This window comes from Ooceraea biroi, chromosome 2 (genome assembly GCF_003672135.1).
Source record: "Ooceraea biroi isolate clonal line C1 chromosome 2, Obir_v5.4, whole genome shotgun sequence".
NCBI classification, from domain to species: domain Eukaryota; kingdom Metazoa; phylum Arthropoda; class Insecta; order Hymenoptera; family Formicidae; genus Ooceraea; species Ooceraea biroi.
The window spans coordinates 12,274,369-12,295,570 of NC_039507.1; the positions used below are offsets into that span (position 1 = coordinate 12,274,369).

At 39.7% G+C, this 21,202-nt stretch overlaps 1 protein-coding gene across 1 annotated transcript; it reads left to right on the forward strand.

Moving 5' to 3' along the window:
• Nucleotides 1-3,032: 3,032 nt before the first annotated feature.
• LOC113563672 lies at nucleotides 3,033-5,847 on the forward strand. Its single transcript, XM_026975611.1, has one exon. The coding sequence runs from the start codon at nucleotides 3,523-3,525 to the stop codon at nucleotides 4,102-4,104; it is 582 nt and encodes a 193-aa protein (XP_026831412.1). The 5' UTR covers nucleotides 3,033-3,522; the 3' UTR covers nucleotides 4,105-5,847.
• Nucleotides 5,848-21,202: the final 15,355 nt, after the last annotated feature.

Below are 21,202 nucleotides of genomic sequence, written 5' to 3' on the forward strand. Positions count from 1 at the left end.
GGAAAAGTTACCCCTCTTCCACACTATTCCTATCATATAAAAGGCGACGACCACTCCGGAGGACAGCTTTTTTCTTTCTGTCCACCTTCGCGAACGTAAGGATCGCTTATCTTGCTTTTGTCCGGAAGTTACGCAAACTCAATGACCGTCTAGTTTTCTAAGGTGCATTATCACAAAGTTTTCTAAAGTGGAATATCATTTCCAAAGTGGAATTGCACCAGTTCTGTTGCACGAGTTCAACTCTGGTCTCTGTACTGGACGCCCAACACGGCCTGCAGAGCACGGGAATTTCGCACCGGCAGCATTACATCATTTGGTCACTGGTCATTTCGGGACTATACTCCTCCAAATAAGTAAGCGAATCTTCTGTTTGCTAAATTTTCTCTTTCCTTCTTTCCTTTTTACTCTGTTTGTTATTTCATCGCTGACAACTCTCATTCTCATTTTCCTCTTCTAGTCTTGTAAGATGTGTCGATAAATCAGCGAAATTCGGTACGATCGATGATCGATAGCCGCGAATAGCCAGAGGCGCGGTGCAGCCATCTGGCAAAAGTTCGCGCTATTAAGGAAAATTAGGCGAGAAGGCTGCTAGCGAAGCCACGAGGAACACTCTTGTGTGAGACAGGATACGGTGCGGACGTATTTTGAGAATCATAGAGAAAAATAACGAAATCAGTGCGTGTAATTGGAAAAGCTTAAATACATTTTAATTTTTTTCTAATTACTGGATATCTTCTCTTCCTCCGTCTTAGCCTTTCCTGACAAAATCCTTTCAACTTCAGAAGTGGGATAGACATCCTTCCCTTAAAATCCTGAAATCCAGAGAAGATCGCGAGTGAGTAAAGCGCGGAGATCGGAGTAGCAAGAGATTGGTTAAGGAAGAAAAAGAGAAATTACAAGCGATGGAGAGAAACCGGTTAGAGTTCTTAACGATGGCGCAGCTCCAAGAGGTGGCGACAAAAGAAGGTCTGCCGTCGGTAGGAGATCGAAATACGCTCATCGACTTGATTATGTCGCACCAAGAAAGGAGTGGTGCGACGGGGAAACAGCCTTCACCTTCGGCTTCCGTGGCGGGTGGCCCGGAGAAAGGTCAGCAGCGTGGACCAGAGAGAATGGACCAGCCGGTGACGGCAAGTATGTTTCTGCAGTACATGCAGCAACAGCAAGTGCAGCAGCAACAGCAGCAGAGACAATTTGAGCAGTTAATTCTGCTACTGAGTGCTCGAGGAGCAGGGAAGATCGTCAGGTCCGACGGCGGCATCGGCAGGAGATCCGTCGGCAGGTCGAGCAGACTCGGCCGAGAGGACGAGTCAAACGAGCGATTCCTTGCGCCAATCCCGGGCAGAAGGAGTGCCCGCAGGAAACGTGGTGACTTGGATCGCGACTCAGTTGCCGGAATTCTCCGGAACTGAAGAAGACAATGTGACGTCGTGGGTACGGCGCGTAGATAAGGTCGCCGAGGTACATGGGGCGTCCGACGGAACCCCACCCCTTTGGCTGCATCCAGCAAGCTGTTACGTCAGTAACCCTTCATCGGATGGAAGGTTCTCGAATGATCTTCGAAGGCTCCGGCAGGCAAGCCTGCTAGCCGTAGCGAGCGTTATCGCGAGCCCGGCAATTAAATAGTATAAACATCCGCGCATACCAGCATCTTTCTAGAACCTTCTAGCACGTTCTAAAACCTTAAAATATATATATAATATCATATTATATATATATATATAGCGATTTTATAATTTAGGAAACTTTATATTATTATTTTCCTGAATGCAAATGATCATATAGACGGAATTTAATACGATTACAGCCTTCAAAATAAGCATTATTTCTTTTAATACACATATCTTTGGATTAAAAACAGATACAACAACCATTCAAAATCCCAGAAGATCCATTTTGCAATCAGGAAATTAATACCGAGAGGAAAATATTATAATCATAAGGCGAACTACGTAATTAATTAACTTTGGTATTAAGGTTCTGTACAGGGATGTTTACGCGAAGGGCCTCCCTCCACAGAACCGAGATAACCGTCGAGACGAAGACGCGGGCCCTATTTTCCTAAACATTATTGGTGGAAAATCAGTCCCACCATCGATATTTTCAACCACCCGCCTCTTCGTCCACAACATAAAAGGGCCTGCAGAAGGCCAGGGAACTCAGTTATAAGTGCAGCAATAAGTAATCAATTTCATTAAGCGTTTTCGTAGTCTTGGGTGTCGAGTCTGATCTCTACGTTTAAGAATAAATTCCGAGCATCTAGTGTTAGCGAGTCTGTGGCGACTGCTCTCACTCCAGAGCCACGACAAGGTAGATTTATTTGCGACACTGCGTTTCCGAACCCGATCATCACACTCATATAGTATCAATAAATAACTTTACTTTAAAGGAACAGTTACTGAAAATTAATGAAGCTTCTTCTCTATATTTCTTGTTTTCGTTCAAATTGTTCATTCTGATTTCCTGGAGGATTTGCAACTGGCGCTGTCGAAGAGTGTGGCCCTAATTTGCGACCATAATCCTACAGGAATCCGCGGATAAATATAATTCAATTAATTTCCATGCCTACTAAAAAGGGGCGCAGATTCCAAAAAAAGAAGCCCCGTTATCATCTCCGACTTGCTTACTCAAATAATCAGGACCCGTTTCCTCTCATCCAAAAATTAACGAATCTAGAAGCCGACCGAGCATTATCAAAGCAAATTCCGTACGTAACCCGCGAACTCACTTTGGACCACAATTATCCTGATTACCGCAACATCCGTAAGGGTGATCCTCGTCGAGTTGTTTATAAATTACGAGAGTTGTTCGGATTGAACCGTAAAGAAATCGAGATTCCGAGTTCATATCCAGTGTTACCACCCATCCAAGAGTTTTAATGTACAAACAAGTTCTAATCACAACGGAATAAAACCGTAAACCAAACGTGTGATGTGTCGCGGAATATCGAACCCTTCCCGGCGTACCGATTTAGTACTAGAGTATCAACGGCGATCCGGCGTGGTGGCGTGCATGAGTTATACGGCGTATCTCCGACCTATAGACAGTTCTCTATTTTGTACCATTTGCTTCGTTAATAGAATTTTTCCTTCACAAAAACAAAACTATACTTTGCTATCAAAACACGATTTAATAGTGGGGTTGAGACGGCACGTTCCTACGTGCGTAATTTGCGATAGAGACCTTGCTGGGTACGCGCCGTTTTACAATTGCGAAATCTGCTCCGACGAATATTTAGAGTTGCTCGATCAATTAAATTCAACCGGAGAGGATATTTTTGAGCTTTCAGACCCGACAGTAATTCGATCACGAGAAAAGTCGACGGGATTTCTTTCCCTCGCCTCCGAAAACAATTAGCTTCGCGATCCTCGGGAAGTATCCTCGTATTTAAACATCCCTGCAGTTATAATCACGGACACTCGGAACGTAACAAAGCTAACGAAGTCGGCCCGGCAGTGGTACGATGTTCAAGGTGGAGCAGTGTTGGAATCATGGGCGAATCTTCGGCACGGACTGCTGAAGATGTTTGAGCGAAGAATCCCGTTTTTCAAGGCGATGCAAAAAGCTGAAAATCGAAAGTGTAATATGCAGAGAGAAACTTTCGATAAGTACGCCATCGACAAATTAGAATTGATACATAGAATGGAACTACCGGAAAGAGACGCCATACAGTTAATAATCGGCGGAATTCCACAAAGTTCATTGAGAGCAACGGCTCTATCGGTGACGGCAGAGTCACTGGAGATCTTTCTTGACAAAATAAGGAAGATCACAGAAGGCGTAACCGATTACGAGAGAAAGAACCAAGCAGCAGCGTCAACTCCAAAGGCGAAAGGCGAGCCCTGCAGGAACTGCGGAAGGAAGGGGCACGATCATAAGGAATGCCGGAACGATGCGGTTTGTTTCAACTGTAAGCAGAAGGGACATCGGTTCTACGAGTGCAAGAAAGCCAAAGATCATCGTCCGAAAAGCGCCAGCGGAGGAGCGAGCTCAGCAGCAATCCCGTCAGCAGTCAGTGTGACGGAGGAAACCAGCCCCGCAGGATCGACAGTAGCAGCAGTCGAGGAGCCGGGGAAAGGGTTAGAAGTGGTACCCCGTTTGTGAGGGTTAGCGGAATCGGCGGTAAGCGTTGCACATTTAGCGTTGATAGATACGGGAAGCCCCGTGTCGTTTATTAAAGCAAGCATATTGAGAAAATACATAGAGTCAGCGGACGAAAAGCTTGGGCCAGTTAACAGAAATTTAAGCGAACAGTAGTTAAATATATACAATAACTCTTTTTCTTCGCCAATCGATATATATAAATTACAAAATAATAAAACAAATAGTTTTATTTATTCGACCATATATTGGCAATAGTTTAATTAAACCTTACATTTCAACCAGGATTCTGGTCCTTTTCAAGTAATACAATCTAAAAATAATTACAAAAACAAAAATTCCGTTATGAATACAATACAAGAACAAAACATACTCAAATCGTCAACAACTTACATACGTTAATTTTAAATTGAGGTCTTTATGAATCTCAAGAAAATCACTATCGCAATGACAAAGTCAAATAATTGGTAAATACACCAGACAACCGCCATGTACGACTTATGAACAGAGACTGAACGTAGGTCGACAACATCACATCTCACATGTTTCTTATTATATTATGGTAAACATCCGGAAGTGTTTCCGTGTCCTTTTGTAAATTTATTGAACCAGTATGCTGTTTTATGAACACCATTTCAGCAACTTCTCTCTTTTTAAGATGTTTTTCTCGATATAAAATCCTCGGATTTTCCCAATCAAAATTATGATTATTTTTGAACCGATGTTTACTGACCACAGAACAGTCTCTATCCTCCTTCCTGATATCCGTTACGTGTTCTTTTATTCGTGTTTTTAATTGTCGCTTAGTTTGTCTAACATAATTTGCATCGCAATCCACACAATCAAGCCTATGTACAACACTAGTCTGATTTTCATTTGCTAATTTATCTTTCCCTCTCTTGATAACATTATTTAACTTTTTTGGAACCGTATAAACTACATCTAATCCTCGATTTCTCAAAATTCTCGTTATATTACCATTACAATCTTTGATAAACGGTATCGTTATAAAATTATGTCGTCCATTATTATTATTTCTACTACGATTTGAAGAACTGTCATGCTTGATGTACTTTAACCTTTTATCTACATATCTATTGATAACATAACTCGGGTAACCATTATTTAAGAGAATATTTTTAACAATATTTATATTAGAATCGTGAAACCGTTTATCAGCCAGTAGAATAGCTCTATCAACCAATGAATTCTTTATTCACAAATATTCCTAAAGAATTGGTGATGAAAGGTTTGGAAAAAAGATGGGATTATATAAAGAATTTTACGAATCTTAATTTAAACCAGTTTTTGTATGCAGTAAATTTAAGTTTAGAGTCTACATGTTTTAGTTTTAACGGACAGTTCTATGAACAAATTTTTGGTACCCCGATGGGCTCGCCTTTGTCTTCTGTTCTTGCGGACATTGTCTTAGAGGATTTGGAAAATTGTTGTATTGATAAACTTGATTTTGAGTTGGTTGTATATGGTAGATATGTGGATGATATTTTTTTTATTCTTCCTGAGGGCAAAGTTTTTGACACACTGGACATTTTTAATAATTATATTATCACCCAAGGTTGAAGTTCACGGTAGAAATTGAAAATAATAACTCGATAAGTTTCCTAGACTTGTTGGTAATTAGAGATGGTGAAAGCTTAATAACGAATTGGTTCCGTAAATCAAGAGACACGGTAGTGTCTCACGCCAAGTATACGCGTGGCGAGACCGCACCGTGACTCTTTAACGCGAAGCGACGCTTTCGCAGACACTCAGATTATTAGATCTCAATAACGGCTGATCCGATCAACTTCTAAGTAGGCTCAATGAATAGCTTGGGTTCGAATTGCATAAGAAAAGTGTTTTTATTTTTCTCTTACGTGTCCTACGAGCGGAGATATTGCGATGCAAAGTTCGAAATGTCACGATTTTACGATTAAGATACTCTGTTTTCTCCTTGTCTGTCAAGTGATGGCAAGAGGGGCTCGCGGAGAGACGAATGAAAAAATGTGAAGTTCGCTAATTTCGACGCTAGATGGCTCGAAATGACATGTAAATGTAGAGTCGATAATACTAAATGCAGTATCGATCAATATCGTCGTATTTCGAATTTTGCATAACTGTTTAAATATTTCTTTAATTTTAATCATCTCTTAATACATTTTATATGGCACGGTAGTTAAGAGTTGATTAAAATCAAAGAAACGTTTATAAAGTTATGGAAAATTCGAAATATGACGATTTTAAGACACACACACACACACACGCGCACGCACGCACGTACGCACGTACGCACGCACGCACGTCTAGCCACACTGCTACAAAGGTGGGTAGCTGCGCGCCCATAAAGACGGGTTGCTGTGCACCCACAAAGACGGGTAGCTGCGCGCCCATAAAAACGGGTTGCTGTGCGCCTACAAAGACACTACAAAATGTGTGAAATCACAATAAAATTACCTTTTTAAAAAAAGGTACAAAAAAGCGTCAAGCATACGCGCCCGAAGAACGCGTTCAAAGATGACCTCTATAAAACTAATGATATCAACAAATTTCGCCAATTATAAAAATGAGTATTTATGCAAACCAAAAAATCTATTACATTTATTCTATTTATTACATCTATTATATTTTTATACAACTAAATATTTTAATACATATAAATATTTCAATACAAATAAGTGTTTTTTCAAAATACTTAGTGCTGCTAAACCGAATCATTATGTTAATTGCCTCATTCTCTTTCTTTCTCTCTTGTGAATGCGTGCATGTGTGTGTATGTGTGTGACATTAGAATTAAGCATAGAATAAGTTTAACTACATTTGTACATATATGTATTTCAGCGAGTTGTTATGTAATTTAGAGTGTAAAGAAATTATTGTAATCTTTAGATTATTTAAATACTAAGACAATTATTGAATCGGTTTAGCAGCGCCAAGTATTTTGAAAAAATGTATGCAAATGTAAGCTCTCGAGGTAAGCTACAAGACTGTATAATGAGAAGTAAAGAGATCCATTAAAAAAAAACGTTAACCTTCACATAACCTTGACAGGTGCACCCAAGGTCAAATCAGTGGCAGCATCTTATGTCCCCCTTGAAGTCATAAAACTTTGGTAAGAAACATTTTTCGGTACAAGATTTGGTTTATGTGTATACTTAAATTATAAAACAGTATACTTTGGAACGCTGTAACTCACTGAAAAATGGTCCAATTGCAAAAAACAAAAAATCGTTGTATTCGTCTCATTATCAGCTACAACTTTCACTTAGAGAGAAAAATCAACTTCCATTAAAAAAAATGCCCGCCATGATGAAATCTCTAAAGTGGTGCCATCTACAATTAAATTGATAATGCTATCATCTTGCCCCCTTCGAACCAAACAACTTTTGTCTGAAACATTTTTCGATACAAGATTTGGTTTTTGAAAAAAATCAATGCGTTACTTAAAATGGCTCACCCTGTATATATATTACAAAAAGTAATGAGATCTCTCTAAAAAAACCTTACAAAGGTAAAAAAATACGCCAAGTACATTAAAAAGCAAAACTAAATATGATGAAATCCATAGTTAACTAGCCAAGTACCTAGAAACAATTCAGTTTGAGGATTTGTAATTTGAAATAATACTTGGCGTGCCCGGGTCGCATTGGACATGCATTCTTCTAAATTTGTACTGTCTTGAGTATTTTCACTAATGACTCGTAAATCTTTATATTTGGTAATATTAAACAAATACGTTTACAGTTTTGCACATTAGCAGAATGATTATAAATATCCCTTTTCATTACTCACTCAATACAAATAATTTACACATAGAGTTTACACAAATTATAGATAGGACGTACGTTTTAATGCGACCCGGGCACGCCAAGTATTATTTCAAATTACAAATCCTCAAACTGAATTGCTTCTAGGTACTTGGCTAGTTAACTATGAATTTCATTATATTTAGTTTTGCTTTTTAACGTACTTGGCGTATTTTTTTACCTTTGTAAGGTTTTTTTTAGAGAGATCTCATTACTTTTTGTAAAAATTTTTATGTTTCATTAATTTTAAATATTTTTATGTAGTTTTGTATTGCCGCAATAATATGCCATTTTATTTCTGCTGTGAGATCTCATCCAACATATAAATTTTGGATAATAAAGATTTATCTAATCGTGCAAATCACCTTAATTCTTCTAATTGTCAAATATAAATTGTGACAATTTAAAATTTTCTCTCTCACTCCCTCTCTTTCTTCCTCGGTTTCGTTCTATGAGTATAAAATGTTCCAAATTATATCTTAGATTGTCATAATATATCGTTCAAAATTAGAAGAATTATTTACTTATTGCGACGCTATCACGATGATTTCATTTAAACAAGTAAATTTAAATTTTTTATAAATTTTGCAATTTATATATTTATCTCATAAAATAAAACATTATTCAAGTATTAAAATCAGTTTTAATTTATAATAAATTAAATCATGCATGTATGAACGGCAGCTTGACGGACAAAATCGCTTTGCATGTGTATGTACGAACATATGTACGTGAGTGGTCTGAAATCCCACGGAAATGGAAAACGGAACGTCACAATTTTAACATAACAATTACAATATCTCAAGATTGACTGCATTAATCTTATTCAAATTGGTCGCAATTGAAAGCTTGCACCCATATTATATAACAAAAGTGCCGTTAAATTTTTGATAACGGCTTTAGTTCCTGAAATATTTTAATCATAAGTTTATGTGACCTGTCAAATGATATGAAGTCCAGATAAGCTATACGATAGCGCTCAACGTCTATGCACTGAACTTGGTAACGCTCGATGTTTATGCAGTGATTCTCATTGTTCGGAGCTTTATTTTTGATTTTTATGTACTTGGCGTCGCGACGCTACCGCGTCGATTGATATATAGGTTATACATTCATCTCTTTCTCTTCCCTACATATACTGTTCAATAAATTTTTTTTTTTCTTTTTATATATATTCATTTTACTCTATTTTACTTTTATCTTATTATATATATATATATTCCTTCTTTTTTTTGTTTTTGATGATTGTCAATCTTATAGAGTGATTAATAATTATACGCGCTAATCGCTATTGTTGCTATAGGTATGAGAGAGCCTTAAGATGGAAGTACATACTGTTACGCCGCACATCCCCTTGGTCTTCGGGTTATTCCTGGGTATACGCTTCCCACCTAGCAATGTTTAGGAGCCTATTGGACGTACCCCATTTTAATTAGTATGTCCTTCAAGTCATAGGCTCCGTCCTCGGGATGGTTGTTAATAGTAAGATCAATAATGGCGGCGTCTTCGACTGCTTTCCGTATCTTGATCCATCCGCTCCGGTGTTCCGCCAATGCCTTTGCCATCTGTCTGGTGTCAAAACGCCATATGTCTGCGGGCTGCATTGGCCCCACACGGCTGAGACTGCAGGGTACGGCCTGCCACGATACTTCGTGCAGGCGAACCGGCAGGCGATGACATTCATGAAGCGGACGGAGTACATTTCGTCCCCAATCCTTCAAGGTGACGCGAGCTAGGTCTCCTTCTATGGCCGCAACACATCCGCGATGCCATCGATTTCCATCCCTGATGGCTACGAGTTGATCCTCCTGCACTTGATCTGGTAAGCAGGCCAAATACCTCCCTCTACGCTGCATCATCACCTGGAGGTCTTCCATTATTTCTTGGAAGTCTTGCTGCGCATTTTTTATGTGCACCCAAATCAAACCCGGAGAGTCTACTCTGACGACGGTGACAGCGAGGGGGCGTCGTGTCAGGAGGGCGGGGTTGATTCCTTTGATTTCCATGGTTTGCAGGAACTGCAATAATGTGTAATGAAGTGGTGGATCTGTGTACATTACAGTATACCGAAGGGTTTTTGTATTGAAGAGTTCCGATTATACAGATTCGATAGAAGAGACAGGTAGATAGAGTAAACAGGCTTAGCAGGAGAGTAGAAATTATAGATTACTTATTCCATGATATCAAAAGAAAAAGTAACGTCCTTGAGTTCGTTTTTGGGAGGGTAAGAGGACAAAAGGGGGTAAATGCTGAATGTTGTAGGTTTACGCTCGTCCGAAACTTCGGGAACGGTTGACTTTATGGCTTTATTGTCGGTGTTTTTTCTGATTTCCTGATATGGTGCGTCAGGTGATGGCGCAGCCTCAGGTTGTCTTCGTCCCAAATGCAGCAACAGTTGGGTAAGGGAATCCCATAAGGCCCCAAGTAAATAGACGGACCAGCCATAGACGGTGTGGAGAGCGTACCCGTGCACAAGGGTGTCCAGTACAAGTTTAGCCGCTCGGATGATCAGATATATCGCGATACATCCCGCGCTTACGTTACCGAAAATAAAAAATTTATTCCAAAATTTCTCCCAGGCTGAGATGGCTATTCTTTCTATGGAACCTTCATCGAGCAGATTTGCGAGTTAGCCTCCATGTATAGTGGAGGGGCGGCCCATTGCGCTTCTCGCTACCGTGTTAAGGACTGCCGGCCGCTCCGCCGGGAACATTATATGATCTCGGAGTGTTTTCAAATCCTGTTCTGTGTATATACCGCTGGTTGCAAATGAACCTGGGCTGATATATTTCCACGTTGGTTTTGTTAGTGGCGTCATTATGACCGGTGGTAATGTGTCCACGGGTCGTGGTGATAATTTGTACCAGGAGTCTCCTAGAAGGTACATAGTTGGTGCCAACGGGTTACAGGAAATTTGTGTGTCTTGTTTTAGCAACACATGTGTCTGTAGTGTCAAAAAATACGTTTCATTTTTAAGAGTGACTGGCAGCTGATTGTAACATTCCGACGTCTGGAGGATTTTCACTTCTACAGGTACACATTTTACGATATGACTTACTTCTCCAGCCAACAATGCCATATAGCCTGGTCCCTTCATTAGATAATATGCAAATATGTCAGGTGATTGCGTGGCTATGGCTAAGGTATTCTGCATCATTTTCCGCTCCAGGCTGCATTGTTGAATTAATATATTCCGGTATAATTGATTAATTTGATGACTGATGTGTTTTTCGACGTACACGAATTTTGAGTTCATATAAGCAAAAATATCCAAATTATTAACTCGCCTTGGTCTCTTGAATAAGGCGACTCCTGGGCTAGTTGGAAATATTATCAATTTAGGATGTTTCGTTCTTATAAGTGTGTGTCCGCAGATTACTTCTTCTCCTCTGGTGGCCAGGGCGAAAGTAGTGTCATGCGAGGCTAAAGAGTAGACTGTTTGAGAACGTTCGGTTATACTGTCGATAATTTTTTCTGCATAGCCTTCGTATAACAGACTATAACATGCGAATTTACAAGAATCATGTGGTAGTGCATCCCAGAATGTGTTTCCACCCTCCATGTCGGTGCATGTGGTGTCGCTTAATTCGCAGATTACTCCTGATCTTAATTGTACACGATTAGTGTTTACTCTTACATCTGCGTCGTAATCCTGTAGGGTGATTTTTATGATGCCAATTACTACGACCTCGGTCCAACTTCCGTAATGGTCTGAGTAAGATCCTCCGGTACAGGTTCCAGTAGAATCTACACTACCAGCGAATGTAACCGGTCGACTTGAGGTCTCGTTTGATTTTAATCCAGTTATGAGGACACCTGCTATTTGCGCGACTCCGACCCGATGCATACGTTGACAAGCCTCTCCGCTGACTTCTTCTATATAGGTAAATTTTCCATTATGCACGTCCATGGTGTGGAAGAACATTCCACATTTCCGGATTAGTCTGTCTATCTCCACCTTGCACTGAATTACATGTACGGTCTGGAAGTCATTCAACTGGAGCAGCTGTACAAACTCCTTGCTGGAGTTCACAGTTATCTGAGGTATATCACATTCTTCGATGTTCAGTAAAGACATGGTAGTTATGTTCGTAGAGGGTGCTCCGCAATCGTATCCAATAATTCCATAAGTTTCACGGTTCCATAATATCAATATCATTATGATGATTAAAACGCTTCTGTTTAATAGTTCCATCTGTAATCTTGAGAAAACGATTAGTTTTTCGTTATGGCTTTATGCGCGATATTCTGAGGCGATTGGGATGAACTATTCGGCTATTCTTTTTTATCCTGATCCTCACATTGTTTTTATTCAATATCTCTAAGACCTCGTGTGAACCTGTATATTGGTCTCCAAATTTTCCTGGTTTCGGTCCCTTTAATAAAAATACTTGGTCACCTGGTTTAAAAACTTGTGAATTTACTCTTTGGTCATAGTATCTCTTAGATCTATTCTTAGCCTGAATAACATTTTCGCGGGTGGTTCCTTGAATATTGTGCAGTTGCGTAACCAAATTAATTAAATATTCATCGTAAGTACCCAATTTATCGTCAGGGGTTAAAGAATCATGCGACGGGATGCGTGCTATTTTGCCGAAAACTAGTTCGTACGGAGTATGTTTTGTAGCTTCGTGTACACTAGTATTGTAATTAAATATCGCGAGGTCAATCCACCGATCCTAGTGGTTTTGTTCATTAGTGGTAATGGTATTCCCATGCAGAATTCAGTTAATTGATCTTGAAGGGTTAATATGTATTCATTGCCCCTGTCCGTTTTCGGCAACGGCCCTACAATGTCCATCGCGACTTTATCGAATGCGGTACCCGGTGTATCAGTAATTATCATAGGTTGTTTAGTTTTTACTCTGACTAATTTTTTCAACTGGCATTGTAGACATTGTTGTATGTGTTTCTGCACGTCGGCCTTTAAATTTTCCCAGTAATACTTATGTTTTATTCTATTGTAAGTTTTAGTGACGCCGCGATGTCCTCCTGTGGGTAAGCAATGCGTTTCCCGAATTATCTCTGACCGCAAATCCCTTGGCGGGTATTTAATTAGTCCGTTACAGATTATTATTTTCGTTTGTACGTCTGCGAAAATCTTTTGTAGTTGTGATCTCACATTGTTCCATCGTACGTTATTAATATAGTCAGTTTTTGCAATACTAAGCGTTTGTATATCTAGTTGGTTAATTGTTGTCTTTAAATCTTCTATAACAGTCATAATCTGATCTAGCATCAGTGTCGGTCCTTCCGTTATCCCTTCGCTGACAGGTAATACCATGTGGAGGAAGTTTTTATGTTTTATTACTTTGACCTTTCCTAGCGTAAGGGTTCCCATGCCAGGTAGATCGTTGCGCTCGAACAATTTCTGCGAGCCAGAGTCCAGAGGGTTTCCGTTTGTATCCACAAAGTATGCTACGTTATCCTTCCGTAGGAATAGTAAATCTCGAGATTCAATGATATTGTTTGTTTGATTCGCTGGTCTTTGATCCATGTCCACGTCTTCTTCTTCTTCATTTTCTTCATTTTCTTCATTCTCTTCTTCTTCATTTCCAGTTCCGTTTTCGTTAGCGATATCACTCCTTCCATCATCGGCGATTGCATTTGTTTCCTGTACCTGTGACTGACTAGCGGTTTGACTGCGTGTCTGTCTTCTTTCAACTACGGGCGGATCGTGGATTAGCGCTGCCTCTGTCGCTTGTTGTCCTTCTGGTTCTGTTTCCTCTTCAATGTGCTCGGATGGCAATTCCTCGATATTCTCATCGTCTGATAATTGTAATTCAAAGTTATCATCTTCTTCTTCATCGGATTCTTCCAATAATCTAAATATTGCCTCTGCGTCTTCTGGACGATTGGGGTTATAGACTCTATTCCTGATTATTTTGCAATAATTTTCTTCATAATGGACTGGGTTTCTGGATAATGCAGCAGCATTTACGTTGGTTTTGCCCGCTTTATAAACTACTTCATAATCGTATTCAGCTAATTTCAATCTCCATCTGAGTATTCGCATGTTAGCATCTTGTGCATTCTTGAACCACATTAGAGGTTTATGATCAGTGACTAATGTGAACTTTCGTCCATATAAGTAAGGTCGGAAATGTTTCACGCAATATACTATGGCTAAAGCTTCCTTTTCATAAGTATCGTACTTGACTTCGCTATCTGTTAGAGCGCGTGAAGCGTAGGCTATCGGTCGATCCTTGTTTATCTCTCCTTGTGACAGTATGCCGCCTATAGCGGTACCTGAGGCGTCGGTAGTTAAAATGAAAGGTTTCGTAAAATCTGGGTATTGCAGTACCGGTTCATCGCACAATTTTTCTTTTAATGTTTCAAATGATTCTTCCTGACTTTCGGTCCACTCGAAGCGAGTATCGTTTTTCAACAAATTTATTAATGGTTTGGCTAATTTTGAAAAGTTCGGTATAAAGCGTCGATAATAACCAGCTAATCCTAAGAATTGTTTAATATTTTTCGGAGTTTTGGGTCTGGAAAAATGTACTGCATCTAATTTCTTCGGATCTGGTTTAACACCATCCTTGCTGATTACGTGACCGAGGTAAGTCACTTCAGTTTTCAGAAATTCACACTTGTCCGGTTGCAATTTCAGATTAGCTTTACGAAGTCGATCCATTAATAAGTTGAATAGCTTTGCATGTTCCTTCAAAGTTCTTGCGTAAATAACTATGTCGTCTATATACGCGAATATGCCCTTGCCTAATAAGTCGGCTAATACCAGGTCTATTATTCGTTGAAACGTTGAGGGTGCGTTTTTTAATCCAAATGGCATTCTCAAAAACTCATAGTGTCCAAAAGGGGTTGTAAATGCCGTCTTATGTCTGTCCGCTGGGTCCACCTCTATTTGATGAAACCCTGAGGATAATTAACACACTGTAAAATATTTCGCTCCTCCCAGCTGGTCCAGAATCTCAACTATGTTTGGTATCGGATACACATCTCCTATAGACTTTTCATTTAAAAGGCGAAAATCGAGCACCATTCTCCATTTTTTGTTTCCTTTTGAATCTTCTTTTTTTGGTACTATCCATACAGGTGTGTTATATGGTGATTGCGAATTCTTTATTATACCTCCAACCAGCAATTCTTCTACTTGACGGTTTATTTCCTCTTTATAAACTTGCGGGAACCTATACTGTCGAGTGTTTATAGGTCGATCATCTGTTGTTGGGATCTGATGACGTAAGACGTTTGTTGCGGTCAGCTGTTCTCCAGGTATATGGAACCTGTCTTGACCGTTGGCAATAAGGTTTATGACACTATCCCTTTCTTCTCCATTTAAATGATCCAGACGTAGTAATTCCATAATTTCAATCAGACTTTTATTTTCTTCTTCTTTAGTTATTTTATAACATTGTTGTGTATCTGCTATCATTTCGTCACTGGATTCATCCTCTGTATTCTTTATTTCTTCATTTTTATGTTTAGACTTTCTTTTCCGCGCGATTGTATCCATCATTACCCTTGATCTCATTTGTGATGAAGTAATTACCCCAAAAGAGGGTTTGGTAAATTTTCTTTGATTAGGTTTGAATAATTTTCCATTAGGTTCATGAAATTTCTTTTCCTTATTCTCTTCCTTTATCCCATCCTTCGGGATTTTCGTATTATTTATTGAGGTTTTATTCTTTTCTTCCTTTGCATTAACGAAAAGAGATGAGGTTTGGTTACTTCCCTCATTGGAGCAGGAACTTTGGAATGAGGGACGATTTTCCTCAATTATTCCTGTATTATTTATTTCTTTTGGAGAGGTTTGGTAACTTCCCCCTCCGGAAAATTTTAATTCATTGAAAGAACTTCCTTTCCTTTCGATTTCCTTTTTTTCACATTCTTCTTTCTTATTTTCATCTTTCTCCTTGTTTTCATTTAATTCTTTATTTATTTCTTTATTTTCTTTTATTTTCTTATTTTCATTTATTTCTTTATTTTCATTTATTTCTTTATCTTTATTCAATTCTGCATTTTCATTTAATTCTTTATAATCTTTTATTATTTTACCTCCGTTATTCATTATTTCTTCTTTTATATCTTCAAAAGGAGTCGCAGTGTCTGACGAGGTTTGGTAACTTCCCACATCGCACTCGACTGGAGAGGAATACTGGAATGAGGGATGGTCCTCAATTATTCCTAAAAAGTTCGATTCTTTTGGAGGGGTTTGGTAACTTCCCCCTCCGAAAATTTGGAAGTATTTAATTTCTTCTTTTTCTTTGATTCTCTGCTTGTCCTTTCCTTCCTCATTTTCGTTGTCCTTTTGATTTTTGCCTAGGTCCATTCCCGTACTTCCTGGCGAGTAATCGTCCAGAAATTCGTTTAGTGGTTTTAATTGTAAAATTGGCACGCGGATATCCATCTCTTCATCCAACGTGCTTACAATAGGTAAATAAGCTTTGCCGTTAACGTTTTCTACGATGGTATCACCCAGATAAATTCCCTGTATCACTTTTAGTTTTGGCAAATAACCTATTTTAGTTTCCGAATTCTTCAACCGTATATAGAACATGGATTCCGATCTAGGAGGCACGACAATGGTTTCCGGTGAAAAGAAAGGTATTTTTACATCAGATACGTCTAGGTATTCTTGCGCATAATCAATTTTAGAAGCTGCTTGTTTGAAAAAGTCATTTCCTAATATTCCGGCTTGGGATATTGGAAAATCATCTGATACAATGTGAAATACAACAGGTTGATTAAACAAGAGCAGTGTAATTTCTCCGAGAGTATACACAGGATAATTGTTAATGCCATTCAATTTAAAAATATTATTGTAATTGACGTTAATTCCCATTGGGATAAAATTTTCTTTAATTACATTAGGACCAGATCCCGTATCTAACATAAAAGCTATTTCCGCGTGAGTGTTATTGAAATCAATTCGAATAGTAGATAAATGATTATGCTTATCCAAGTTCACGGTCACCGATCACGCCTTATGTTTCTTTAATTGGATTTCTGAGATGTCGACGGGCGTGAAACTTGTTCGGTCCCTTGTTGTACACCCGCTACCAGGGGACCGTTGCGGTTTCCCTGAGAATTATTATTTCTTCTATTATTACTCTCGATTCGAAACTGACAATTTTCAAGTAAATGCCCCTGTGCTTTACAGTATCGGCAAAAAGTGCTTTCTTTTTGAGGTACTTTCATTCGGCAATCCTTGGCATTATGTCCGTAATTGTTGCAAAGTTGGCACGTAGTACCCGGTTTACCCGAACCTTGTTTTTTCCAGTAATTATTCGCTGAGTGACCAGGTTTTTCGCACCATTGACAGATTACCGAAATTCTCTTACTGTTATCTTGATTTGATCTACATGATTTAGCACTATGACCAATTTTTGAGCATATCTGGCAGGCTTCTTGAGTTACATGTACGGCAGCTCGTGATTGAGGATCACGAAATCGATATTTATCGGCACTATGCCCTCTCTTTCTGCAAATTTGACAAATTAAAATCTCATTACCCAAATCTGATTTATATTGAATGTTTTTTCTGCAATTATTAGCCGTATATCCTTCCTTATGGCAAATCTGGCAATTTTGACTAACGTTCCGTGGAGTTTTTTGACTCAAATTACTGTTTGATCGTTGTCGTAAGTCTGTCATAGCATGCAGTTCTCTTTCTATTCTTAAAGCGTCTGCTATTGTGCCTTGAACATCTAGATTTCTAACGATTCTTTGTTCTATTTCCGGTTTTAATCCTCTAATTAAGCATTTCGCCATGTCTTTTTCTAATGAAACTTTAATATCAGGGTCTGTTTGAGGATTTCCAGCGCTGCGATATGCTTCCAATATTTGTTTCCCCAAAACCTTTACTCTGTTGGCATAGGTAACTACATCTTCCTCGTTTTTCTGGTATATATTTCCTAATTCTCCTTGTAATTGGTAAGCATTTTTCGAGGATCCATAAATTTGTTTTAAATATTTTGTTAATTTAGCTACGGTATCAAACTCTTGACCCTGCATTGTTCTGGGTGCTTCACCCACTATGCGAGTTCTAACAATTTTCGTAAATTGTGATTCAGCTTCGCTCGGTAACATAGACTTCGCTTCTTCGCATCCCTCAACAAAATAGTTTAGAGGAATGTTGCTACCGTCGAAAAAGGGCACGGCCTCAATCGCGTATTTTAGTGTAGCGAATGGATTTTGAGCCATGGTTATTGAACTCTCAGTTTCTTCGGGAGCAAATTTGAGGGTTTTTCCAGTATGATCAAAAGATGCAAATAAAGAGGATCGTCACCGACTATAGTTTGGTCTAAGGGTTGATCTGGCGGAAAGCGTAGTTCTTTGCGAGGTAGAATAGGGGTGCGAGAGATAAGAGGAGCTGAGGATGAAGGAGCACCGAATCTGCCTATTGCTATGTCGTAACTTTCTTCGACCACCCGTTTATCACTTTGAGACCTCGTATTCATTCCACTCTCAACAGATCGCACTTTAAATCCCGGACGAGCCCCCAAAAATAAGGGTCTGTTACGTCCAGAGCTCCGTGAGCTCGAAGGAAGGGCGCAACAGGACGCCTCTCGTACCTTGTGGCGGTAAGGCCCTAAAACACGAGTCGGACTGACCACTTGTTCCGGCTTAAGGTCAACGACCACAGGGATCGATCTTACCACAAGCCTGGAACGGTCTGCCCGTAGGTCCCTTTTTAGGTCAAGGAACTGAATCCCTTTTACTTGGGATAGGACCCGTACGACCTACTGATATCGGTGGATGAACAGAGGGAATCAAAATGATTAACACAACGGTGTCAGTTAACTACTAATAAACATTTTATTCTAAAAAAAAACAAAGTATGTCTAGGTACAAAACATATTTGGTCGAAAAAGAAATTATAGTGTACGTGTTGTTTGTGTCTATAAAATGTGTAAATTGAAAATATAGTTTACTCGGAAATTATAATTAATTACAAATCGAAACTAAACATAAGCGGAAATTAAACGCTTTACTTTCTAAATCAATTTTCCAAATTAAGTCTATTTCTAAAAAACATAAAACGAAGGGAAAACAACTCAACCAATAAAATAATAAATAAATAAAAACTACGCCGACCGATCTATTTCTACATTAACACTAATCATTACTTAAAAAATATCGGCGTAGGAGAGAGGCGGGAACAGGATGGGATAAAGGTGTCCCCTAACTATAAGAGGTATCCCGGCGGCTGGTTCTGTTTGCCGAAGGGCGGCCCTGAGTGAGAGGAGGGGGAAGAAATCGGGGTCTATAACGGTGGCATTAGGCGGAAGAGGATGTATGACTGGAGGGAAGATGAAACGGAATCGCTCCCCGAGTTCCACTAGGGAACGGCGGATGAACTCTTCAACTAAATCATCATCCTTTAAGTGCAGAGGAGGAGGAGGAGAATTTGAAAAATCCTCCAAATCGCCAGGTTGTACAGGCGAATAGCGTAGGGAGGAAGAAGCTGGAGAAATAGAGGGAGGGTAGCGGGGAGAGCTGGGGGGTGACGCTTGAAGACTTCCTCGTGAGGAAGTCTCAGATAGTGAAAAATAACAGGAAGGAGGTGTAAGAGAAGGAGGAGGAGGAGATAAAGAGAGGGAAATACTAGAAGGGGTTGAAGGACGCGAAGAGGTGTGCGAGGCAGACGAAGAAGATGACGAGGAAGGAATGAACGGAGAAGGCGATCGAGGGTATGGTTCCAAAATCTGGACGGAAGAGAATGGGGAACCTCGATGGGTAGGGGAAGAAATTAATTGAACGGAAGAGGAGGAGGAAGGAGGTCGAGCAGGATCTAAAACTATGACCGATGAACTGGTCGACGATGCTGAGGAGGGCCGCGGATTGATGCCTGTCGCGATCTTTTTCCGCGGTGGTTCCGTCGGTGGATGGACCCCAGAACACGACCCTTGGTCTGTATTGGATGGTCCCGCAAAGGGAGACGGACTCCGTGATCTTTTCCCGGAAAACACTTAAAAGGGGCAAACGGAATGAGTCCAGGAGAAATGGATAGAAAAGAGTAGAAGGGACTAAAAGAAAATGAAAATGAAAGTGGTCGGTGATGACTTAGCAGAGTAAAAGGAAAGAAAGATCTAACAAACTGAAGGTTCGCTTACTTATTCGAAGGTGTGAAACGTCTTGTAATTCCGGCTGTAACGAATTTGTGTAGTGCTGGCCGATCGGAAACTTGTGATTCTGCAGTGGCGTGTTGGTCCCCACCAGAGAAACAACCTGGTGTTATTGCAACTTTGGAAACGGTATTAGGCACTGAATTTCCGCACAACACCAAGATAACCGTTTAACGAAAGGCTGACTTCCGCACAACACTGTGATACGAAATAGTTATGAGCGCGAACGCTGAGAAAAAATGAATGAACTGACTGACGGAGTGGTCATCACCTTTTATATTGTTACGTCCAGAGCTCGGGAGAGCTCGAAGGGAGGACGCAGCAGAACGCCTCTCGTACCTTGTGGCGGGTAGGCCCCAAAGCACGAGTCGGACTGACCACTTGTTCCGGCTTTAAGGTCAATGACCACAGAGGTCGATTTTACCGTAGGCCCTGGAACGGTCTGTCCGTTGGCCCCTTTTTAGGTCAGGGAACTGAATCCCTTTTACCTGGGATAGGACCCGTACGATCTGGGAAGGTGGAGATGAATAGAGGGAATTAAAATGATCGGTACACGGTTAATTTGTTAATTTTAACATTATATTTAAAAAATTCCACTTGCAATACAATTTTGGTAAAAACATTAGTTGGATCTGCCAGGGAAAAATGGTGTGTTCATGTTGTTTTGTGTTATAAAACGTATGTTTGTAAAATAATTTACTGGCAGATTCAAATTAATTATTAACTAAAACTGACATAAGCAATAACTAAAATATTTTGTTTTAATTCTAAATGTAACATTATTAATTATCCAATAAGGTAGGATAACATATGTAGCGCCAAATATTTAACTTAAAATCTAAATTTATCCTCCAACTAAATTCTATTTCTAAAAACCGTAATCCAAAATGGAAACAACAAAACCAATTAAGAAATACATAAATAATAACTGCTAAAAACAATCTAACCCTAAAATCTATTTCTATCTTAAACATTAATCATTGGTTAGAAAATATCGGCGCAGGAGAGTGGCTGGGAAAAGGATAGGATATAGGCGTCCCCTGACAATCAGAGGGATCCCGACGTTTGGGTCGGTGTGCCGAAGAGCGGCCCTGAGAGAGGGAATGGGAAAGAAATCGGGGTCTATCACAATGGCATTAGGTGGTAAAGGGTGTGTGACTGGAGGGAAGATGTGGAGGAATCGCTCTCCTAGAGTTACCAGTGAAC